The sequence below is a fragment of the Arachis ipaensis genome, chromosome B3 (assembly GCF_059453495.1).
Source record: "Arachis ipaensis isolate K30076 ecotype BB chromosome B3, ASM5945349v1, whole genome shotgun sequence".
NCBI classification, from domain to species: Eukaryota; Viridiplantae; Streptophyta; class Magnoliopsida; order Fabales; family Fabaceae; genus Arachis; species Arachis ipaensis.
In genome coordinates this window covers 2,406,522-2,432,744 of record NC_142438.1, presented here as the reverse complement: position 1 = coordinate 2,432,744, position 26,223 = coordinate 2,406,522, and the positions used below count along the sequence as shown (strand labels likewise).

Below are 26,223 nucleotides of genomic sequence, written 5' to 3'. Positions count from 1 at the left end.
TATTTAGTGGGGGTATTTATGTCATTTTGTCACTATCTCTCCCACGGGAAAAAGCGCGGGAAAACGCACACTAGTTCTAGCTTCAGCCTCTACCTAAGATCAGAGAACAGGATTTTCTTCCTTCGTTTTGCTCTTCAACTTCACATAACTTCCCAACTTCGCCAGAAAACTCGCCGATCTCCTGCCACCAATGAACGGCGATGCCCGGAGACGCGACCGGAGGGACAACCCCAAGAGGTCGAAGAAGCAGAAGCTGATTTGCAGTGCAGAGGAAGAACTTGAGGCCAGATTAGGGTTCGATCTCTTCTCTGAGGGCGAAAAGCGTCTTGGATGGTTGCTCAATTTTGCATCTGTAAGCCACTTCATTTTCCTTTGTTCGTTTTTTTTTTCCCCGTTGCTTCAAATGTGTGGTTTTGTTGCTACCATCACCGATTTTCCACTACCTCATATTGGTTACACTTGACTTTCTTGTTTTTATTTTCACTAACGATTTTATGCAGTTGCAGCAAGTTGGTTTTTCTCTAAGATGCTATTCCAAGGGACTGATAGTTGCTTTACTATATTTTGCAGTCTTCTTGTGAGGATGAAGAGACCCACAAAGTCTACAGTTGCGTCGATCTTTACTTTGTTACACAGGTATTGCCGTATTGCTTGTATAAAATGCTTCTCCTGATTCTCTTTCCACGCAAATAGTAATCTGGTTAGGTAAATTGTTCACTGAACGGAGTATGCTTGCAGGATGGATCTTCCTTCAAGACTAAATACAGATTTCGTCCTTATTTCTACGCAGCTACAAAGGTGAGCAAGCACAATCGCATGCATGATTGTACAGACTGCAAATTATCAGGGTTTAATCATGTGTATATGTGTTCATCAATTATCATGCTCATTGCTTTCAACTTCTGCTAATAAGCATCATGATGTTGGTGCCATTTATGGTTTGCATAACTGTAATAGAATAAAATGGAGATGGATGTTGAAGCATACCTGAGGCGCCGTTATGAAACTCAGATTGCAGACATTGAAATTATAGAGAAAGAAGACCTGGATCTTGTAAGCAATTTATGCATCTCTCATCTGCTTCAGTTTAATCAACTTTACAAATCTGCATTTCACATTATTTTTTTATGATCTGTTTTCTTGAATTTTAATTATTTCCGTAGTCTTAAAGGTCAAGTCAATGACATAGCCAGCCTTAGTATCTTGCTACTGTTTGTGAATTTTACAGTGTTTTCTGAAAAAGAAATCTAGCATTTATGTTTCTTTGAACTATTCATTTTGGCTTTAGTTCAATATTACTATGCTTGCTTTGTTTCTCCTCATAAACAAATTCTGATTTAATTCCATTACTCTCCCAGAAAAATCATTTGTCTGGCTTAAGAAAACCTTATCTAAAGCTATCATTTGATACCGTGCAACAATTGATGACTGTAAAGAGTGACCTGATGCATGTTGTTGAAAGAAATCAGGCAAAGTCTGATGCTGCAGAAGCCTATGAGTCCATATTGACTGAAAGAAGGTATATTGAAGTTTAATGAGACATGGAATTGTTGGACTGAATTATCATACCTGACTTCCTTTAACCATGCAATGATATATTTTAACATTGATTGGTTTTTCAAAGATAACTTCTCTTTTGTTATCTTGTCTGATCCTTTACTTGTTTCTTGCATGACAGAGAACAAAAACCACAGGACTTTATAGATTGCATAATTGATCTCCGTGAATATGATGTTCCTTATCATGTTCGCTTTGCCATTGACAATGGTACTTTTTTTATAGTTATTCCAATGATTTAATATATATAATTGGTATTATTAGTTACTATGACACTCAAATTCACATGTGACCCAGATATACGCTCTGGCCAGTGGTATGATGTTTGCGTGTCCAGTACTGGGGTTACACTTGAGAAGAGAACAGATCTTCTGCAGCGTGCCGAAGTTCGTGTTTGTGCATTTGACATTGAGACCACAAAACTTCCACTCAAATTTCCTGATGCTGACTATGATTTGATTATGATGATTTCATACATGGTAGATGGACAAGGGTATTTAATCACAAATAGAGAGGTAAATCTAAATTAGTTACACTGATGTTTGATCAATCTCTCTCTTACTGTTGTTCATATATTATTACGAAGCAAATCACTGAAAACATGTTTCATCAAAAACCTCTTATCAGCAGTCTCATAATAAATATTTTTTTATTTCTCTTTCTTCTCTTAACAGATTCTTGTTATTTAGATTATTAATCTGCAAATGGTTTGTGTTCCCAAGCATCCTGTATTTTAGATTTTTAGGTGCACATCAGGTTGATTAGTTTGCATCGAACTATTGAATATAATGTGGGTCTTTGATTCTATATTTGAGATATATAACTAGAGGTTAGAGTAAATAGCATAGGCATATCCAATGAATCATACACGATCTGGCAAGTTGAATTAGAGTAAACTATATAACCCTTGTGCACCAACTGTAGGTGTTAATTGATCCAGAAGTTGTGCATCCATCGAATGTATCAGAAAGATTGAACTGTTATCTTGCTGATAGCCATAACAAATTGTTATATAATTATGGTGCTTTGATTTGCAGTGTGTTGGTGATGACATAGAGGATTTAGAGTACACTCCTAAACCAGAGTTTGAAGGCTGTTTTAAGGTTACAAATGTTCAAAATGAGGTAAAGGTTTACATCAATTCATGAATAATGTGTTATTTTACGTCATTTGCTTACTAATTACTTAAAATCTTTCCCTTATGTTTTATTATGATGCTTTCTATTTTGTTCAGGTTTATCATCATCTGTTTTCCTTTTCATACGAATGAATTTTATTGCTCTTGCAGATTGAACTTCTTAGATTATGGTTTTCTCACATGCAAGAGGTGAAACCTGGTATTTATGTGACGTATAATGGTGATTTTTTTGATTGGCCATTCCTTGAGAAAAGGGCAGAACATCATGGGTTCAAAATGAGTGAGGTATGTCACAAGTTTCTTTTTGACAGTACTATAATTTATGCCAATTGTTGTTAATAGCTCACCTTGGAGAATGATTCTTGCTTCTTGTAGTCTTTGAGGCAATTTTTTTGCTTTTGACTGCAATAGTTATGACTTTCTTATTTATGCCATAGTTAATAAACGGATTTTTTTCCCCATCTTGGAAGTTCTGGGAGAAGAAGTGTTGTTTAATGGCTTCTAGTTCATATCTTATTCTGAAGAATATTATTTTAGAGGTTAAATTACTTTTCAAGGTCTTTGTAGTTTCAATTAAATTTTAATTAGATGCTTATAGTTTGAAACTTCATATCTAATTTTTGTATTGTATATTTTCAAATAGTTCTCCATGGTTTAAACATTTCTAATCAAGTGCCTATGCTATACAAACATTTTTCAAATATATCCCTCTAGTTTAAAAATGTGATCAAGTGTTTCTATTTTGGATGAGAAATTGCTGTTTTCTGCTAAAAAGTTTATTGTATAGGGACTTGATCACAACATTTTGAAAGATAAGGACCTAATTGAAAAATATTTACGTAGTATACCATTTAATGAGAGATGTATAAATTATAGGAATCAGTTTCAATTTTTTTTTGTACAATACTAAATTACAAACTTTAAATTATAGGAAGCTAATTGAAAGTTGAGTGAGCTATAGAGTATGCAGAATAATTAAATCTATTTCAGATGATTTCTCATTCAAACTTGTTAATAGAATATTTCTTTTTCAACTTTATTATTTAATCTTGCAGGAATTGGGGTTTCAGTGTGACAAGAATCAAGGGGAATGTCGTGCTAAATATGCTTGTCATTTAGATTGTTTTGCTTGGGTTAAACGGGACAGTTATCTCCCTCAAGGAAGCCAAGGCCTAAAGGTAAAAAGTTTGTATTCCTAAGTTCTCAATCTTTTTGCATATTATTTTGTCCTTTTTAGTAAATTAGTAATATTTTTAAGAGTTCAATTTTGATGTAGTAAGAAAGCTTTATTACACTATCTTTCAATTAAATTCTTCCATGTACTTTTCTAGTTAACCATATTTTTTGCTGTGTTCGCAATTGGATAATGGTCTAATCAGTTTTCAGCATTAATACATGTTTAATATGAAAGTTTTAGGTTCACATTGATTTTATCTTTGAAATTTGAAAGATCTAACTTCTCTCCACCGGCTATAATCTCATGAATACTGAATAATGCTAATGGCAGTTTTCATTGAAGACCTTATTTAAGTTGAAGTCCTCTCAAATGGAATCATCAATGACTTCACAGTAAATTAGTAGGCTGGAAATTTACGATTAATTCTCGACTACTAGATAAGAGAATTATAAATAGTTTTGTCTAGTTACTGATGGAGGATGTGCTATTTACATACAAGAACAATAATGCCTTGTCCGACTTGGTGGGGTTGGCTATCAATTTGAATAATGTAATTTATTTAACTTATTAGCTACTTAATCTAAGTTTTATATTTGTCAAATGTGAAAATGAATGGTTATTTTTACATTGAATTGAACTGTCAGCTTCCTAGAATTTTTATCCTTTTTTGCCTGACTTCTTATTTTTTCCCCTAAATTTATTTAGGCTGTTACAAAAGCAAAGTTGGGTTATGATCCCTTGGAGGTGAACCCTGAGGATATGGTTTGCTTTGCAAAGGAAAAGCCTCAGGTATGATTGGTTTTGATACTGACTAATGTCTTTTTTGCCTCTTTGCAGACTGTAATGATTGTGAACAAACTAGATGTTCACTTGGTTGCCTTGTCCCAACTGTTTAATTTCCATTGAAGGAAGTGTAGTATAATTGTGATCTTTTTTATTTAAGATAGATAAATGTTATTATTTGGCTAATAAAAATGTAAGACAGTAGGTTTTGAATTAGAATTAGTTTTCTGTGTTTTGTTCAAAGGGGGACTTCTATAATATGCTAATTTTCTAGGAGAAACAAAGCTCTTCTTATTTCTTGGGTCTTTTGGATTCTGGTGAATATCTGAACCGTGGGGTTTGCATATCTTTATACCAAATTCATGGATGTGTAGTATACCGATTGTTGCCTGTTTAACTGTGAGATCTACATTATCAAGAAAAGATGGATGGGAAGTTTCTTAAGTGCCGTGCCATTTTTTTTCCATGTTCAAAGCAACTGTGCAGTCTTAGTTCTAGTTGGAAGGGATTATTATTTTTTGTCCCTGTTTTTTAATGGTATGCCATAGTTTGTGATTGGAGTTCTCAATCTGAAAATTTATGCTTCCGGCTTGTCCTGAAATATATTGATAATTTTATTGATTTAAGTTTTGTTAATTTTAATCGTTATTGCCAATGATGGCTTCCTGATTTCTCTTTTTATTCATTTATTTATTTTGTTTGTTTTGAATTGTTACTGCAGACAATGGCTTCCTATTCCGTTTCTGATGCAGTGGCAACTTATTACTTATATACAACTTATGTTCATCCCTTTATTTTCTCCCTTGCTACTATTATACCCATGTCACCAGATGAAGTCTTGCGCAAAGGCAGTGGGACCCTCTGTGAAATGTTGCTCATGGTTCAGGTGGGCTCTTATGCACATGTTCAGTGAAATTGATTTTTTTTTTCCATTTCCTGGTTACTTGTTTCCCTTTTAATTATTTGCATCTGTTTCAGGCATACAAAGCGAATGTTATATCTCCTAACAAACACCAATCCGACCCAGAGAAGTTTTATAACAATCATCTTCTTGAGAGTGAGACATACATAGGTGGCCATGTAGAATGCCTAGAAAGTGGTGTTTTCAGGTCTGATATTCCAACTAGTTTTACACTAGAGTCATCTGCCTATGAGGTTTGTTGTTTACTACATTTTTAATTATTGATTCTTGACTATTTACTCCTTTCTGTATTATACATGCCATTCAATAAGAATTTTCATATCTAGATGTTATTTATTCCCTGCATGGTTATTTTCTCACTCCCTGCAAAATAGGGAAAGTGGATTGATTTGTGAGGCCAGAGATGCAAACATTAAAAACCATTTTTATCTACTCAGTTCTGGTTATTTGTAATGTATGTGCGTGTATCTATATTATCATGTTAGTTCTGCAGATTTGTTTCACTAACTGCTGACTGGTGGTGTTCCAGCAATTGATCAACAATCTTGATAGAGATCTACAGTATGCTATAAGAGTAGAGGGTAAAATGGATTTGGAATCTGTCTCTAATTATGATGAAGTAAAGAATGCCATCATGGAAAAGGTACTAACTGTGGTTTTTAACAGGCCAAAAATTTTCATTACTACTTACTGTCCTGTAATGATGTCTAAAGTTGTAATTGTTTGGTTTCTAATATTTTCAAAAACAGTTATGTCATTCAATGCCATCATGGTGGCTAATAATTAGTTTATTTCTTGAATATGTTGTAAGCCTGAAAATTAAAATATTTATTTTTGACACCAATAAAAAGATTATCATGACCAGTTTCTCCCTGTCAATGCAGCTTTCAAAATTACGAGATGTTCCAATACGTGAAGAATGCCCCCTCATTTATCATCTAGATGTAGCTGCTATGTATCCAAACATAATTTTGACAAATCGACTTCAGGTATGCGTTCCACAATATTATAATAATACTCGGTAGCTGGAAATGCAATTATACGAGCTTTTTTAACTCAGAAGTACGTCTTTATCCACTATAACTTGAAGAATTTAAGCTATGAGAGGAAAACAGAATGAAATAATTATGTTTGTCTTTTTGAGGTCTTATGTACTCGTGAGACTTCCTGTGCATAATAATGCATATAGATAAGTTTGGTAATTCTCGAATATCAACATTTTCTCCAATTTTACTTGGTTGGATTTCTTAAAAAATTGATAGTAGGAGGAACCTGCAGAAGTGGCCATGCATCTCACCACAATGTCACAATGATTTCTTAGCTTTTTCTGGCCAGATTCATGTGGATTATCACTTCTGTTAGAAATGATATCTTCTTGATTCTATCAACTTCCAAGTAAAAATTTGGAAGAAAATTTAAGAATGTTTGTGCTGCTTATGCTGTGTTATTGGGATTTATCTTTCTAAAATCTGAAGTTATGATGCATGCTGGTGCCTTATGTGACGTCTCTTTCCTATTTGTAGCCACCGTCAATTGTTTCAGATGAGGTTTGCACTGCATGTGATTTCAACCGTCCTGGAAAGACATGTCTACGCAAACTTGAGTGGGTTTGGCGTGGAGAAACATTCATGGCAAAGAAAAGGTGTGCCTCTCTTTTTGGTTAATGCTTGCTATCATTAGCATATTGCAGATTTATTTGTGCATAACTGACTGAAATATCTATTTGAAATCTTTCAGTGACTATTATCATATAAAGAAGCAGATTGAGTCCGATTTTGTTGATGGTGCTAACGTGAGGTTATCAAAATCTTTTCTTGACCTGCCCAAGGCAGAGCAACAATTAAGGCTGAAAGACCGTTTAAAGAAATACTGCCAGAAGGTTGGTATTGTTTTTTTAACAACTTTGTTTCATAATAAAGGTCATACTTAATCAAGATGGCATTCACAGGCATACAAGCGTGTTCTTAACAAACCAGTTACAGAACTCCGTGAAGCAGGAATCTGCATGCGTGAAAATCCATTTTATGTTGACACTGTTCGCAGGTGAGTTAAGATAATTGTATATCGATTGAGTAGTAAGTTAACCTTTACAGTATTTAGTTGATGATAGATAATATGCCCTTATGGTGTATAATCTGCAGAACATATTTGTTAATATAAGTTCATAAATTTAATATTGTCACATTAAACTTCAACTTCAAACATAATCTCCTCAATTTTCCTTGCTCCATTGGTTGGTTGCTTTCTGTTATAACTTCTAAACCTTGGTTTTGTGCTATCTGGTTCATGGTTCAAGTTTCCGAGATAGAAGATATGAATATAAAGGCCTTAATAAGGTTTGGAAGGGAAAACTTTCAGAAGCCAAGGGCAGTGGAAATCCTATGAAGATCCAGGAAGCACAAGTATGGATTATATTTATAGGCTTGTTCATGGTCAGGTTAATATGGTCAATACATTTTTATGTTAGGTTTCATTTTGTTTGATTATTTTGTGATCCAGGACATGGTTGTGCTTTATGATTCATTGCAACTTGCTCACAAGTGTATACTTAATTCCTTTTATGGATATGTTATGCGCAAGTGAGTATATTGATCTCTGTTTTTTGAAAATTTCATACACGGGATCTATTCAATAAGATCTATTATTCTTCTTTTAATCATCTTGTGTATCTATATTTATTTTATAGGGGTGCTAGATGGTACTCCATGGAAATGGCTGGAGTAGTCACATATACAGGAGCAAAAATAATTCAGAATGCCCGCTTGCTGGTAGAAAAAATAGGGAAACCACTTGAACTAGATACTGATGGTATCTGGTGTGCACTTCCTGGGTCTTTTCCAGAAAATTTTACTTTTAAAACAAAGTATGTTTTATTCATGATTTGTGTGGTTATTTATTTAAATGACTATAACCGTACTTGAAATATAATATACCTGTAACCTTTGGTTCTGCTTTCTGTTTTTAGAGTACTTAGGACTGCACTAACGATTTCTATCTTTTCACCTTGGTCTTGGATGTGCTCATAAAGCACATTCAAGATGGGTGCCATGGAGCATATAGTCCTATTAGGAGAATCAAGATAAAAAAAATAAATAAATGAATTACTAGAGTTGTGGAGACAAGCTTTGGATGTGTATGGCAACTCTAGAGGATTAAGCTATAGCATCCAAACTGAGTGGTCAAATTGGAGAGTGCTTTGGCTGTTATTTGCAATAGAAAAGTACGACTGAAGCTTAAGGGTAAAAATAAATCTTAACTGCATATTGACAATGTGTATGAGACTAGGTCTTGGGCTAGCATGGATGGAACGTTGCAATAAATGAATGGGTTGAGTAGACAAGATATAATAAGGAATGGATGCATTAGAAAGAGATTTGGGGTACTGCCACTTGTAGAACAGATGGTAGAATTAGGTGGTTTGAATATGTTTGATGAAATCTTGTAGCTAAAGGTAGGGGGGACCTAAAGAAAACCATATGCAAATCATTAAAAGAGACTTATTGGTTTAAACATGAACATGATTTTTGATAGAACATTATGCCATTATTAGATCCAGGAAGCTGATCCTGTTACTGGGACAAGGTTTAACTGTTCACTTGTTCTTGTTGAGGAATACTTCAGAAATTGTTAACTGTGCTAAAATTTGTAGGCCAGATTTCGGTGATTGTTTTTAGGGTGTAGGCAATTCATTCAGCTTCACCTTTTTAATCTTTACCCTTCTTTGTCTCTCTTCCAAAACTTAATTTTCTCTGCCTACTTTTGATGGTTTAGAATCTTGGTAGTTAGAATTCTGAAGAATCTTTTTCATACTTATTGCATTGTAGAGATTCGAAAAGGAAGTTGACAATCTCATACCCTTGTGTAATGCTAAATGTTGATGTGGCAATCAATAATACAAATGATCAGTACCAGGTAAGCTTGGAATTCTTTTATGTAAAAAGCAACTAAATTCGCAATATGCTACATGTGCTTCTTATATTTGGTGCTTTGCAGTTAATAGATTTGCAATCTACTGTTTTCTTTACTTTTATTTATTTTAAAAGTTAAGTACTTCATATGTTATATTTCCAATTTTCTGGTAGACACTCACAGATCCAATAAGGAAAACATATACTACCCGTAGCGAATGCTCTATAGAATTTGAGGTGGATGGACCATACAAGGTAAACTAGAACTGTAGTTTATGATTTGAATATTTTCCCGTGCTTCACTATTTGTGAATGACTTATATATGGTTTGCTTTGACGTAGGCAATGATTCTTCCTGCTTCCAAAGAAGAAGGAATTTTAATTAAAAAACGATATGCTGTTTTTAATGATGATGGAACCCTTGCAGAGCTTAAAGGTTTTGAGATCAAGCGAAGAGGTGAACTGAAACTAATAAAAGTTTTCCAGGTAATATTGGTTAAGATCGTTAGCTTCAAGCACAAAGCATCATAGTATTTAATATGGATAAATCATTAGGATTAAGGATATCTGTTCCTACTTTCTTCTTGATGGAACACATATTCAAGTGAAAGTTGAAAGTGGAAGACAAGTTATATTTATTTTGGCAATTTCTATTCAGCCATTTGCTTATTTCTTTCCTGATATTTTTTTTTTTTGAAAAATACAAATACTGTAACTTAGCTAATATCATTTCGAAACTTGGCAGCTGCCTATTCACTGACTTGGTTCATGTGATAATTTTGTGAAAGTTCTCTTTATGTTTAGAATGATTTTATGACTTTGTTTCTTCTTTAACACATTCTTGTCACAGGCTGAGCTATTTGACAAGTTTCTCCATGGCTCAACCTTAGATGAATGCTATTCAGCTGTTGCTGCTGTGGCAAATCGCTGGCTTGATCTTCTTGATGTATGCTAAAGATCCATGGTTTACTGTCTAATTTGATTTTTGTATTAAGAGCCTTGGGATTTGTTTGTTTAAATTAGTTTGTTGAGGATATATTTGGTCATGATTTGATATAACCTTTGTTTCCTTATTTTGTCATTGCTTTCTGACATACAGAACCAAGGGAAGGATATTACAGACAGTGAGTTGCTTGATTACATCTCAGAATCAAGTACCATGAGCAAGTCATTAGCTGATTACGGTGAGCAAAAATCTTGTGCTGTCACCACTGCCAAACGTCTTGCCGACTTTCTTGGTGATACAATGGTCAAAGATAAAGGTCTTCGATGTCAGTACATAGTAGCAAGTGAACCTAAGGTACAATAAAAAAAAAATTATCTCTTTTGCATCCACCCACAATATTTTGCTAGTTTATTGCTTAGTGATAAGGAAAAACTCATCGTCTCTGCAGGGAACACCTGTAAGCGAGCGTGCTATTCCTGTTGCAATATTTGAAACAAAAGCTGGTAAAATTTCTTGTTTTATGATTAACAAATAACAATTCTATTCTTCTTTGCATTTTAAACAAGGAAGCATTTGCATAATGTTTGCAGAAGTAATGAAGTACTATGTTCGAAGATGGTGCAAGGCCTCATCAGATGTTGGCATTCGGTCCATAGTTGACTGGTCCTACTACAAGCAGCGGCTTTCTTCAGCAATTCAAAAAATTGTCACAATTCCCGCTGCCATGCAAAAGGTTTTAAGTTTTCCTTTTGGCATATTGAAGTAATTGATTCTTGTATTTTTCGTATTTTCTCTGAGGAGTTTAATACTTACAGATTGCAAATCCTGTTCCTCGGGTAGCTCATCCGGATTGGTTGCATAAGAAAGTTCGTGAAAAAGAGGACAAGTTTCGTCAACGAAAATTAGTTGATGTCTTTAACTCATTTAAAAGGGATGATCGCTCAAAAAGGAATAGTGATTCTAATGGTGTCAGCCTTATGGCTGATGAAGAGACTGTGATTGACTTGGAGGATTTTGGAAACAAGGCCAGGAATTTGCCAATTGGTCCTAGACCAATTATACGGCATTATAAAGCTAATAATGAAGGGAATTCAATTAAGCTCAGTGGTCATGGAAATTCTGAGCAACAACATATTGATAATAGCAGCAAGGACGAGTCACTTTCACTTTTTCAACAAAAGGAAATATCATCTGAAATTGTAGACAGAAATGTTGATTATCAAGGATGGCTTGAAATAAAGAAGAGAAAGTGGAAAAGTATCCTGGAAAAGAGAAAAAAGCGAAGGTAAAGTTCTCATTGCAATCTTAGTATTGAAGTCCATTTATATCAATATCTATGATTATATTTTGGTGTGATTATTCTAAGATCAAGCACCAGAAGTCAATGATGGATTGTTTGGATCTTCTACCAAAAATGATTTGTTTTCTGTGTTGGGTTTATTGATGTTACCCACCACTATGATTGTGACAGTTAACTACGACAGCACAAATGAAAGCCCAAAAGGGGTCACAGCCAAATTGGGCAATTACTTGTCTTTGGATTTTGTTTGAAGAAAGTCTTATGTATATCTCTTCAGAATTTAGTAATTGCTAATATATCCTAAACTTTGGGGAAATGTAATTTGTATCATATGAATGCCTAAAAATTTTCTTATACTTAGCTCCAGCACCAGCAAAAGGGCCAATAAAAAATGTTTTCCACTGACTTCGCTGGTGAGCCCCTGTCATTCTTGTACCCTACCCATTGGCCACTTTGTAGGGGTTAACTCCTAAGTCCTGCTTAATATCTGAATGTTCATCTCTGGTTTTATTTTTGTGAGCTTCCCATTATTATTGATTGAGTAAGGAAGCGAGTTGACTTTTTCAGATTGGAGAATTCAAAGAAAGCTGATAGGATGAATGATGTTCCTGAACAAATGAATGGTACAACTGGTAGAACAAATGTCAGTTCATATTTTAGAACGAATGAAGTAGCCCTGAAGCAGTACCATTGGCAGGTAAGTGCAATTAAATTCTGTAAAGACCAATTGGTTTTAAAATAAGTATATGGTCTCTTGATTTCCTTATTCTAATTTTCCTGTGGTTCAGATAATACAACTACTTCAGAGCTCACAGATTGGCCAATTTTTTGCCTGGGTAGTTGTTGATGGGATTATGCTTAAGATTCCTGTTTCGGTTCCTAGAGTCTTTTACCTCAACTCAAGATCACCAGTTACTGAAGAATTTCTTGGCAAAAGCGTCAAGAAGACACTTCCTCATGGAAAGCAAAGTTATAATCTGTATGAGGTACTAGTGATTTTCTTGTATATATATATATATATATATATATATATATATATATATATATATATTTTAAAAAAAACATTTTCTTCTTGTTCTTTTATTTTTCCTTCAAAGCAAGATATTAATTGTGCTTTGGAAATTTTGCAGGTTTCAATTGACGAAGTTCAATTTAAGGAAGCAAGCAAAAAACTTGCAGCTCTTCTAGCAGATCCTGATGTTGAGGTCCGCATATAGGACTAAGTGACTGTTGCAAATATGCAATTATATTCAAGTACTGAACTCAACTTAAAAGATTCCTCTTTTTTTATTTTTGGGTCAGGGAATATATGAAACTAAGGTGCCACTGGAGTTTAATGCTATAGTCCAGCTTGGTTGTGTATGTAAGGTGGACAAAAGTGCCAAACAAAGAAGTCTACAAGACTCATGGAATTTGAGTGAATTGCACATGAAGACCACAACCGAATGTTCTTATCTCGAACAATTGATATCCTTTTTTTACTTGTATCATAGGTAAGTGGAGATTCAATACTTACCAAGATATCTTCTCAACAATTTTCGTCACTCAACTGTTGGCTAAAAGCTGGATTATATTTTATTCAAAAATAAATTTCATGCATTTTCATTACTTTGCAAATGATAGTAGTGTTTATATTTAACATTTTTTTAATGGACTTCAGTATCTCTGAGGGACGGGCTATATACGTTGGATATTTTCCAGCATCAAAAGCAATAACAGTCGTGGTAGTTAATCCATATCAAAACAAGGATTTATCACTGGCTTATCTTGAAAGACAGTTTCACGATGCATGCCAAGCTTTGTCTATTCAGCCACCTCCCCGGAATAGCATTAGTTTTAAGGTAGATGAACAACACTTGTCTGATCATAATTTTGTTTCCTTTTAGTAGATCTTAATATCTAATATGTAGATGTTCCTTTGACTATTGCTTAAAATGGTGCTTCAATCCTTCAAAGATATAGGTGTCACCACTTCTTTTGGTGATAAAAGAATAATATTAATTTAAGACTAAGAATAATACAAGAAGATGGGCAGATAAAGGATTTCCTTATAAAGGCCACAAAAGAAAAGACTATGAATGAAGTGTCACTTTCCAATTATTCAATATTTCTAAGAGGGGAAGTCTACTAAAAAGATCATGAGCTTTACACCAAATAGATCCTAATACCTAATCTTATCCTATAAAACTTTCTTGTCTGAAAATCTGTCATTGAAGGTGTATAAATGGCTCTCCAACCAATTACTCAGAACAATGGCACACAATACATTGCTTCGTAGCTTTTGCCTCTTTCCTACTCTCAAAACCAGCAAACTTAATCTAGAAAATTTTATCTAAGGTCGGAGGGCACTCCCTCATTCACAAAAGTCATTAAATTAGTTGTTCTTTGTCAAACTAAGAAATGAATTCTAATTTTGGGACTAATTTGATGACATTTTGCTTGCTTGATGGTCTAAATTGATATTGATAATACTTTACAATGCTGAAGAATTAATTTGGTGCTGAAAATCTATTGAGGCGTAAAACAAGACACTTTGATTCATTGAGGGACTAAATTGCTGACATGAGTCTCTTAGGAACTGTGGTGTCGGCCCTTATATCTTTGGATGATGTTAATAGGAGTTAACTATTTCCATCTTTTGGCATTTCTCCATATAAGTGTATGAATACTTATCCATTTCCATGTTTTTTGTTATAATTATATCTTATGTTCAGGTGGACTATGTTTCACATGTCAAGGATGCTGAAACTTTGATGCAAAGAGCAATAAATGATCGCAGGTTTCTTCTCATATCTTATTTTAAAGAAAGAACCAGAATTAGGCTGCCTTTTTCAAATGAGACGATGCTTCCTTGTTCTCTAAATATTCCTTTAGCTGCTTAGTGCAAATAAAATTAACGGGATACAATGTAATTTTTTCTTTATGGAATGCATTATAATAGTATATAAGTATCTCAATTATAGTTGACCGCAGTGCCCAAAACTCTCAAGTGGGCAACCCTATTGATAAATCTCCTTTCCTTGACTGCCATCAGTTGATATTGACGTTTCTTTCTCCATTTGGTCTCTCAGAGTATAGTAATTAGTATCTGAACTCCGTACAAACTTTTTCTTTTCCCATAATCTGTTACGAAAATTCTGGAACAAGTCATTCTCAATTTCCTTCTAATATAATTTACATGCAAGTGAAGTCTTGCATCGGGACCATAAACCTAATATCCAATAATAAAAGCCATGACCTTAATTGAGCTTTGGTAACCAACAAGGAAGTTGGTTTGTGATAGAGCACATTATGATCTCAGGGGACTAGGTTTAGGGTTTGAAAGTTGGTGTGGTGGTATAACATTTGTGTCTACAATGTTATGTTAGTGTTACTAAATGTTAGTGCAGTGGTATAACATTTGTGTACAATTTATATTAATGTTTGAAAGAAGACTAAGAGTGATTAGTGTTTGAAATTTAGAGATGCTTAATTTCTTCTAGCTTAATAAGGTTTTGAAGCTATACTACGCTACCATAAAATTTATGATGTTTGTTGTATACGCCTCATTCATAAAATATCAAAATTCATTTTTTTCCACTACCTGTCTCTATACTGAATTATCTTTTGTCTTCTCTGATACTGTTTATCATAGGAATGAATATCATGGACCTATGGTTGCTATCATTGAATGCCCAAATGTTCAACTTTTGAAATTGGGTATTCGATCTCTAGATGATTTTCCATGCCTGAGTATTCCTTGTAATGCCCGTGATAGTCAATATCAGGTAAACTTGGTTCTTTTCATGGGTGTTTGCATTTAAAGCTCTTGTGTGTGTGTGTGTGTGTGTATATAAAATATTGGTTTAAAAGAAGTATTCAACAATGTCTTCACCAAGGTGGTTGTCTTAACTTGAATTCTTTTATCTTGCTACCTCTAATTTAGTTTCCAACATGTTAATTAATTTTGGCTCCTTGTAGATTCTTGGATGGCAACAAGTTGCTGGAAAAATTGGAATGCAACGTTGTGCTGCATCAGGCCAATGGCTAAATGAGAGAATTGCTCTCTCAAGATATGCCCATGTAAGCACTATAAATCCTTGGCATATTTGGAAAAGCTACAAAAGAAATAGATGATTCATTTTTATTGCTCACTGCCAGTTTAGGAATACTTAACCAATCTAAATTTGTTATTTAAGTCACAAGTAAAAACTCAATAAAACTTGATCCCATCGTTAACCTGCTGATTGGTTAATTGTTCTTCAAGTGGAAGTAAATTATTGAGAAGTTCTGTTTTGCAACTTTCACAATTGCATTTTGTTTTTATATGCATATGAATTTCTTTTGCAGGTACCACTTGGGAATTTTGAACTTGACTGGCTTATATTTACAGCAGATACCTTCTTCTCAAGAGCTTTGCGTGATAGTCAACAGGTTCCGATTTTAAGTTTATGTATATGAATGTTATCTGCAAACTGAAACTTCATGACTTACTGGTTCATCCTTGATTGTATTGTTTGATGTCCCTCCCTGCACTTGATGATTTCATAAATGTTTATGTCCAGATAGGTGTCCGTTGTTTGTGTTTCTTTAAAGGAAAATGTTATTCCCTCCCTCCCCCCCCCCCCCCTCCCCCTCTCCTTTTTCTCAAAAATTAATAACTAGGCATAGCCCCATTTATCTTATGAAATTTTATTCATACTTATATAGGTACTTTGGATATCGGATGGCGGTCTTCCTGATTTAGGTGGCATTAATGATGAAGAGACCTGTTTTCTTGACGAGGTAGGTCCATAGATATTTAACTTGTTAAAGCTTCAATGTTTTTTCTTCACTTTTTCCGAGATTTAACCTTGTGTTCTTCAGGGATCATTATGATTACTATTCAGGAAGAAACTTGTTTCCAAGTACCTCAGACACCTATTTTTCATTCCAGAATGAGACTTTGAATGTTGACTATACTACTACATTTTTTTTTCTTTTAATTTTTGCGGAGTGAGGGGAGGTGGGGGGGAGGGTGAAGTAACTGCTATTTATGATATAATAACCACTTGTATTCATTTTAATTTGTTAAATCTGCTATATTGTTGGGGGAGCATCTGCAAGTTTTAAAAACAACTTAAACAATGAATCAAGCAGCCACTCTCCATGACAAAATGATCAGGTTTCAATTGTGGTTACTTAAAAAGTTTGCTGGGAAAGATTGTACGTAGGAATAGTTTCTCCACGCTAATGCTGTGATTATTTGATTAATGAGCATGCTCATTTTGGTTTTTTTGAAATTGACTGCTGTGCTATCTGGATATAGGTCCACCAACCTGTTCTTACATATCCTGGAGCTTACAGAAAAGTTACTGTTGAGTTAAAGGTTTGATATTAACAGAGTTATGTTCACTAATTGATTGAAGTACATATAACTTGGTGACGTTTATAAATATTTTTATTTGTTTATGTTACAGATACACCACCTAGCTGTGGATGCCCTTTTAAAAAGCAACCAAGTCAATGAAATGGAAGGAGGCGCTTTATTAGGATTCGATAATGAATTTAATTCTGGAGCTAATCCCACTATTGATCAGAGTGGCTTTGATGAGGCTGCCTCATGTACACATGCCTTTCGAATCCTGAAACAATTGATTCAGCGGTGCCTTGCAGATGCAGTTACATCTCAAAACACATATGCGGATGCAATGTTGCAACATCTGTATCGATGGCTTTGCAGGTTTTTACTATGTTTACTTGTCTCCTGCTCTCCTCTTTTTTACACATAGCTACTAAATTCCTTCCCATATTGCAGCCCTCAGTCAAAACTTCACGATCCAGCTCTTCACCAGCTACTTCACAAGGTAACAACATTCATCTTCTTTTCCTCTTTATCTTAAAATTTTTAATCTTTCCAAAATGTATAGCCAACTTGACAGGGCAAATAAGAAGGTTTAGTGAATTGGATAACCCCTGAGATGTTACAACTTGTTCCCACCTTTAAAATAGGTTTTCCATTATTTTGGTTTTATGCTTGTTGGCCTTTTGTCAGTTCATTTCATTGTGACTTGAATATTTAAGTTTTAATCTCTTACTACTTTTTTCTTTATTATGTCTTTTTATTGCTTGGTATTATAGGTCATGCAAAAAGTGTTTGCAATGTTGTTGGCAGAGTTCCGCAAGTTGGGTGCAACAATTGTATTTGCAAACTTCTCAAAGATTATTATCGACACAGGGAAATATGATCTTGCTGCAGCCAAAGCTTACTGTGACAGTTTGTTAAGAACTATACAGTCTAGGTCTGTCTTGTAAAAGCCATAAGTTAAATATTTTTCTTCCCAGTCCTGTTATGGAGCCAACTTTCTCCGGCCAATAATCAGCCAACTTTCGTGGTGTTACGCATCCAAACTTCAAAAAATCTGGCGTCAAGGTGCTGGTTCTAGCACCATGGCATCACGACTGCACAAACAAAAGGAAACTTCTGGTGCCGCGACTTCCCAAACAAAAGAAAATTTTCCCACTGTCGCAGCACCAGTTCTAACACTGAGATGTTGGCTGAAAAATGTTGGGATAATCACATTTAAACCTATTTACTTTTAGGAGATTTTTGTTGACTTCTTTAAAAGTGAAAAGTCTACAATATTTTACTGAACAACAATATTGTCCACAAGCTCTTACTTTGTCTTGCTGATTTTGTAGAGACTTATTTGAATGGATTGAGTTGGAACCACTTCAGTTTTGGCGGTCATTGCTATTCATGGATCAGGTTTGATCATCATGCATTTTTGTTAATTGTTTAGTCCTCCCCCTAGGTTGTTGGTAATGCATCTAATTATTACTTGTGAATCATAATGTAATTTTGTGCAATTTGAAGTGCATGTAGTTGTGCAGTCTTGCAATCGTTTCACTCTTATGTTATTTAATTCAAATCAGCATCATTGCCTAGTTATTGTTCTTTTCCCCCTGTAGTATAACTATGGCGGAATACCAGCAAAATCAGATGAATCTCAAGTTGACATTATATCAAGCTGGAATATTGCTGAGTACTTGCCAAAGAAAATCCAGGCAAGTTGCCTTCCATGAATCTTACTTTAAATATAAGTTTGAAGGCAAAGAATTGCTACTATGAGAATTGATTTGTTGAATTCTAATTGGTTAGCCTTTAATATTGAAGCTATATTTGTATTCTTCATCTCTAATTTGTTTAGTTATATTATGTCTCCCTGTAGGATCATTTCATTGTCATTGTTTCTCAATTCTTGTATATTCCTTGGAGCTATGCACAAAAGCAAGCAGGAATCAGGGAATCAATGCTGAATGGTGATTCCTGCACCCCATCGATTAACATTGGAGCTGCAGAGGCTTTGGAATCAGAAATGATAGAATATATCAAAGAACAGGTAAAACAATTACAGAGCTTTGGGGAGTAGGGACTGAAGTCTGATATTTTGATTCAAAATATTAGTTGTTATATTATTTTGCCTTCTATTCCACAGATCAGCTCTTACTTCACAGACAATCTTTTGCGAATTGTTCGTGATATTGTTCTTCACATGAAAGGGGCAAGCAAATCAGAAGATGACCCAAGTACATCATCTGGCCTTCCTCAAATTGTGGGTGATCAACATAGAGGGGATGCATCCTTGGAATTTATCAAGCATGTCTGTGCTGTGTTGGCCCTCGACCAAAGTGTGCAGCATGATGTGTTGGTAATAATTGTTTTCCCGAGTTATATTTGTTAAAGGCCTGGTATTGTTAAATATACTTGCAGCAGTTATGCATTATATTGGAAGATTGTTAATATGTGATCAATAGGATGATTATGCATATTTCCTGAGTCCAAAGAAAAAAAAAGTTGGGGGGGGGGGGTGGCGCGGGGTGGGGAGGAGGAGAAAAGAAGATAAAGTTAAATTGATGTGCAGCTATCCATGTATAATGAATTTGGAATGGCTTCGTTTTCCATGGGCTGTTGATCTTTGTCTCTATGTTCTTGGTCTGCAAATTGATAGTCTCATTGTACCCTTCACAGGTCATGAGAAAGAATTTGTTAAAATATGTTCGTGTTAGAGAGTTTGCTCCAGAAGCTGAGTTTCGTGATCCATGTCATTCCTTCACCCTATCCAATGTCATTTGCAGGTAAAGAAGGAAATTAAATAAGAAATGTTTGCATAAATCATTTCCTGTGTATTTACTTACGAATGATCACAATAGGATGAAGTGTGGGTAACAAGATAATGAGGTGATAAGTCTCAAATACTAAATGAATAAACAAAAATGAATCATTTAGTCATCCTATCATTACTAAAAGAAACAGAAAAATCAAAGAAATACATAGATTTCTATTACGCAACAATACAATGTTTTTCCCGCAAGTTTTCAGAATATCAATAGATTTCTATCTCGTGTTTGTGTGGCTGCATATTATTCCCTCAGCACCTTATTATTTGTCACTCATTTTTCTTTGCATTATTTATTGTTGAAGTATCATTATGCTTTTAATTTATAAAAGTATTGAAAAATATTCTACTATTCTATCTCTTCGTTAGTGATTCTAAGTTTCTTAATGCAAAGTGATAAAAAAAAAAAAAGAATGAATGAAGTATTAATTAGTGTCCAAACTCCAAACTATTAAATTTGTCAAATGAAAATCATCATATAATTTGGTCACCATTCATTATAAATTTTTACGGGGTTCCATATAGTTTTATTATACTTTATCTTTCATTATTGATTTAAAAGGTAGGACATAGAGAAGACATGTGACATAAAAAGATAAAATGATTTCACACAAGGTCATGTGAAAATTTATCTTTAGAAGATCCATTTTTAGGAGTAAGTTGGTGGGTTGTGTAAATTTTTTTGCTCAAGGGTTTAATGCAAAGAGAGGAATTGAAGAAGTTAAAGTCATTTTTACGATTTTCTCATAACCTGATTCAGTTTGTCTTTATATATGTTAGTTCTAACCTTTTTTCTTTTCCTTTACGAAGAAATATCGATGCTTCCCTTATTCACATATATATAACTCTCTTTTGTTGTGTTCCCCCCTCCCTTGGGACAGCTATTGTAATGACTGCAGAGACTTGGACTTGTGCCGTGACTCGGCTTTATTGAATCAGGAGTGGCGTTGTGCGGTGCCACAGTGTGGGCAGCCTTATGACCGCGAGGTGATGGAGAATGCGCTTCTTCAGATCGTACGACAAAGAGAGCGGCTTTACCACCTTCAAGATCTGGTGTGCCTCAGGTGCAACCAGGTCAAAGCTGCACATTTGTCTGAGCAGTGTGCTTGTGCTGGCTCATTTAGGTGCAAGGAAGACGTTACTGAATTTCGCTCAAAGATGCAGGTTTTCTTCAACATAGCTTTTCGTCAGAAATTCCAACTTCTCCAGGAATGTACCTCTTGGATTTTAGAACTTAGATTGTAAATATTTCAACAAAACACCTAGGAACTAAATGTGCACAGGGATGTGCTCGGGTGGCACTGTTGTAACCAATTCTTTTATTCTTGTTACATGCATGCATGATGTGAAATGTGTATATGAAATGTTTATCGTCATCAATTTAGCTTAGAAGCGTATCAAGCTTCAGCCTTCAATGGAATCCTTTCAAACAATTGATATATGACGAAATTGTTTATATATCAAAGCGCAAATGACTAGTGTATAAAATGCAAAAGTTTCCTTTTTATTTTAAATGCCATATTATATTTGACGAATATAGCGGCATGCCACAGCAACCGATTTATTTTTAATAATAAAAGTAAATATATAAGTTTATCCACGTTACTTTTGAGTTATTTTTCTTTTTCTACTAATGTTATATCAGCAACATTATTTACTTGACAAAATTTTAGAATCAACCACTCAATTTTTGTCAAATCATCTATTATTTCTAAATAAAAAATAAATAAAATATACCAAAAACAATACAATAATTACTAACGACAATAATTAAAAATTAATAATGTCTAACCAAATTTGTAACTTACAAAGACATTAAATGCATATTTCTGTATTTATTATATCTTTTTTGCCAAATCATCTATTATTTTTAAATCAGAAAAAAAATAAAATATACAAAAAACAATACAATAATTACCAACGACAATAATTAGAAATTAAGTGTCTAACCAAATTTGTAACTTACAAAGACATTAAATTCATATTCTTATATTTATTATATCTTACCGTTGTAAACAATACAACAAATTTATAACTCCAATAATTAATTTATTAATTTCTATAAATAACTCATTCAATATAATAAACATCCATATTACAAATGTCATAATAATATTATTAATTATAATAAATTTTACGTTACAAATATTCAAATTCCATACTATTTGAACTACTTATATAAGTCTATTATCACTATTATTTCAAATTACATCGAATTTAGCACAAAAAAATTATTTTCGAACTACACAACATCTCAAACTTACTCAATGGAGATAACTATGTTGAATGTGAAAAGTGTACGAAAAAAACATATGAAAAAAGAGATAACTACATTTGTGGCACATGTAATCAAATACCACAATATCCAACAATAAGGTAACTCTATATACTTTTCATAATCTCATCTATCAAATTATTAGTTACTAACTCAATACTTATTTGAGGTTCAAAATTTAATTAAAGGTTTCAGATCAAAGTGGTACAACAACTTTTGTACTATTTGATGGCGAAGCAAAAAAATTGTTGGGTACAACTGCTTCAAATCTAATAGCACTCCAAAAAAGTAATGACATTGAAGGACCACCCCAATTGAAAAATTTGTACAATCTCACTTATATTTAAAGTCAATGTAAATTATTTTAATTTTTAAAGAAAGTTTTCAACAATACATTATTACCAAGACATTTGTTTCAACCAAAAACACTAAATTTCAACACCCATTACAACAAGTAAAACAGGTAATACTGAAAAAAATCACTTATTTTAATTATTTTAGACATCATTTTTATTTCTAATTTAAATTATTCATTGATTATAGGAACCAACTTCGCCAACACTAATATCATCAGACGAATATCACATACCCATCAAGAGATTAAGGAGAAAGAAAACTATACAAATTCAAAACACATCTTCGAAAAAAGAACATACTTGCAAAGATGGAACAAACAACACAATAGAAAGTGCATATAACTCAATAATTCATAAAGAACATGTCTTCACAAGAACTTACCCAAAAAGAAGAAAGTAACAACTCTAACAACAACTAATAAAAAAAAGGAGGACAAGCGCCACATAAGAAGACTAAGTTGATCAACTAAAACAAATACAAAAATCAAACCACCAAATAAAAATGTCATTTTGTATATATAACTCTAATATCCAAATCTTTTGTACTACCAATTATTTTAAATAAAATACCTTTTAAATTTAACTTTAGTTTACACATTTAATTTAATTCTACAAAACATAATAATTTTTAATATTTATTATATACTATCATTAATTTACTGCTCCGTGCGATGCGCGGGTCTCATTCTAATTTAAATTTAGTGTTACTGCACCTTAATCCAAAGAAAAAGTATGGGAAGATAATATAAGAATAAAAAAAATTAAGATTATATAATAATTAAGTTAATTAATTATTAACAATTACCCTTTTTGAATTAAAAAAAAAACTAGGATTTAAAATTATGATCAATTACGGAGAGAGCAAATCCGTCTCCTTCTCATGAGTTTTCTTTGTCTCTCCCATTCTCATCGGTCCCTCACATGTGGTCTCTCCGTTGGCGTATCGTATCCCTCGGCAGGCCCTTCGTTTCTTCCCCATCGTCGTGGCCACGTCTGGTTACCGCACAACCGGCAATCGTTCAACGCTGCATCTCCTGGATCCGGCAGTCGAGCTCAGATTCAACTCGCACCCAATGGTCTTCGTGAATGTTCTGTTACTGTCAGAAAGTAACAGAATCTCGTCGTTGACTTTCAGGCCCTTCTATCATGCCTTCATCATGAATTCATCGTTGACCGAAATACACGCGATTGTGTCCATGCCTTTCGCCTTCAGCTCCGCTGACTTCTCCACGAATCCCGAAACGTGCTTCTGCGAGTAGGTTGGTGTGAAGGCTCTTGGAATGGCGAAGAGGATGGCCTTTTTGCCTTTCGTTAGGTCAGAGATGGTGGTGGCTTGAATCTCGCCGGCGTCGTTTAGGTAGGAGAAGGTCGCTTCCGACAAATTTAAAATAGATCCAAACTCAACAAACAATCCAGATAGCTATTAAAATAAAATGAAATGAACATCCAACATTTGTTAATTATATATATTTAAACTAACTATTTTCGTAAGAATTATAATAACTTTTTGCCAAGTGCCAACCTAAAGCATGGGTGAGGAAGGCATAGGTGTGGCTATGAGGCTGCGGGAGTCACATTGTTAAAATTTAAAATTTAAAATTGGAGGATTTAAATTTTGAAATTTGATGGTTATTTTATCATATATTTTAGATGATTTTTTTTGTGGTTGAACATAACATAAAGAAAAAGGACCTAAGAGAAAGAGTAGTACTCCTCTCTAATAATAATGTTTAAATTATTAGGGGGCAGTAACCACCACTCTAGGTACACCTGCTTGTTTAAAGTAGCAGTTTTAGCCATTAAATCAGCCGTTCTGTTTGCTGTGCACTAGATGAGCACTAAAGTAGCTGTCCAATTGCGCTGGAGCATCTCTTTGATCTTGTCAAGCAGATTAGAGTCATTCCTAATTATGCTGGTTGTGCCTCGCAAAACAAAAAAAAATGCATCAAGATTATCAGTTTCACATATGACCCCTTTGTACTCGTAATCCCAAGCCATAATAAAATGATAGTAGGTAGAAAATAATTAAAGTAGGGGTGTTCAGATTCAAACCGATCCAAATTAAATCGCTCATCTAATCCAATTCAAACCGAAAACTGCACTAATTCGGATTTAATTGGATTCTATTTTTTGCAAACCGCTGGATCAGATCGGATTTCGGATCTACTTTTCATAACCGATCCAATCCAATCCAAACCGAACAATGTGCTATAATATTATTATTTTATTATTACATTTACAATTATATTTATAACATGTTCAATTTGTTATACATTTTTCTATTATTCATGTATTATTATTATTCAATAAATATTTCATGTTTAAAATATTATTTATTTATTTATTTTAACTAATCTATAATTTTATTTCTATTGTTATGTTATCGTTGACTTTTTAAGATATGTTAAGACTTGTTATGTCATTGTTGATTATTTAAAATTTGATATTAAGACTTGTTATATGTATTTAATTTTTTTATTTAAAAAACTGCAAATCCAAACCGATCCAAACCGCTTGTAATCGGATAGGATCAGATCGGATTTTCAAAAAAGGTTCATTCAATTCAAACTGCATCGCACATAAATTAAGCATTCGGATCGAATGACTTTTCCCTTAAAACCGAACCAAACCGCACCACAAATACTCCTAAATTAAAGTTTGAAAGTGAGGGTAAAAAATTTTATTAGAATTTAAGAGGTATTTTTTATTTTTTAATCCAGGCCAATCAATCAGCCCATTGTTATTAGACATCCGAGCTGGCAACTATAAATTATTTTAGTATCGTGCTTGCTTAGCTGTTTAATATAAAACTTGAAAAAAATACATATGAGAAAGCAACATATATATTAAAAAATTATTACATTAACCATCTCATTGTTTTCTACTCATCTTGAAAAACATTATAATTAAATAAATTTGCTCTCCAAATAAAATCTTAATATAAAACATAATAAAAATTGAAAAACCCTTATCTAAAAGATATAGCAGCAATCGGAATTCTTTATCCAAGCGCTCCATATATATATATGAGTAGTGTTTTAACGCATAATAAAATCGAATGAAAAAGATTCATTCTCTTAGTTAAGCGTTAAAAGTTCAATTTATTTTGGATATGGAAAAATTTAAAAATTTCGGACTAACTATCTACCTATTAAAATAGGGAGCCACTCAGATAAAGACGTTGAAAACGTCTTTTTGTAAAGATGTTTTTTAATAATTAAAATTTAACATATATAATCGATTAAATCGTGTTATTTTTGTCAAAATTAGACTAGACAAATTGATTTGACCGAAAAATAGTGAATCAAATCTTAAACTGATCTAAATTAATATTATTTTTTATAAAAAATAACTACAATATCTTATTATAGAAAATGACTAAAATACTTCTATTATATATTAATTTTGAGAATTCTAAATTTTAGTTTTTTATTTTTCTATTGTAAGATTAGGATTTAAAATTTTTAAAATTAATATATATATATATATATATATATATAATAATAATAATAATAATAATAATAATAAGAGTATTTTAATCATTTTCTATAATAAAAGTACTGTAGTCATTTTTTATTAAAAAAATATTAATTTAGACCAATTTAAAATTTGATTCACCATTTTTTTGGTTAAATTAATTTGTCTAACTTAATTTTAACAAAAATAACATAATTTAATTGATTATATATGTTAAATTTTAATTATTAAAAATATTTAAAAAAA

General features: G+C 33.3%; 1 protein-coding gene across 3 annotated transcripts; it reads left to right on the top strand.

Annotated features, from left to right (window-relative positions):
• The first annotated feature begins 56 nt into the window (after positions 1-56).
• Positions 57-21,299, top strand: LOC107629315 (DNA polymerase epsilon catalytic subunit A). Of its 3 annotated transcripts, none has more exons than XR_015907395.1 (49): positions 57-352; positions 571-636; positions 739-798; positions 958-1,053; positions 1,359-1,519; positions 1,679-1,767; positions 1,855-2,072; positions 2,595-2,681; positions 2,846-2,980; positions 3,751-3,873; positions 4,578-4,661; positions 5,377-5,541; positions 5,634-5,810; positions 6,107-6,220; positions 6,462-6,566; positions 7,101-7,219; positions 7,315-7,456; positions 7,526-7,620; positions 7,874-7,979; positions 8,077-8,156; positions 8,264-8,440; positions 9,402-9,489; positions 9,660-9,740; positions 9,828-9,971; positions 10,336-10,431; positions 10,585-10,785; positions 10,880-10,934; positions 11,022-11,164; positions 11,247-11,716; positions 12,299-12,428; positions 12,520-12,717; positions 12,862-12,936; positions 13,034-13,224; positions 13,392-13,572; positions 14,446-14,510; positions 15,366-15,498; positions 15,692-15,793; positions 16,061-16,144; positions 16,421-16,495; positions 17,019-17,078; positions 17,170-17,432; positions 17,508-17,556; positions 17,865-17,991; positions 18,392-18,458; positions 18,662-18,757; positions 18,922-19,092; positions 19,189-19,401; positions 19,722-19,828; positions 20,751-21,299. XR_015907395.1 is itself a non-coding variant. In XM_016332078.3 (49 exons), the coding sequence occupies exons 1-49, from the start codon at positions 191-193 to the stop codon at positions 21,112-21,114; spliced, it is 6,624 nt and encodes a 2,207-aa protein (XP_016187564.1). In that variant the 5' UTR covers positions 57-190; the 3' UTR covers positions 21,115-21,299. The 3 variants fall into 3 exon arrangements, 1 of the variants encoding a protein (XP_016187564.1); XM_016332078.3 differs by having other exon boundaries at positions 17,831-17,991; XR_002358645.2 differs by lacking the exons at positions 19,722-19,828; positions 20,751-21,299 and having other exon boundaries at positions 17,831-17,991; positions 18,662-18,761; positions 19,189-19,324.
• The last annotated feature ends 4,924 nt before the right edge of the window (positions 21,300-26,223 follow it).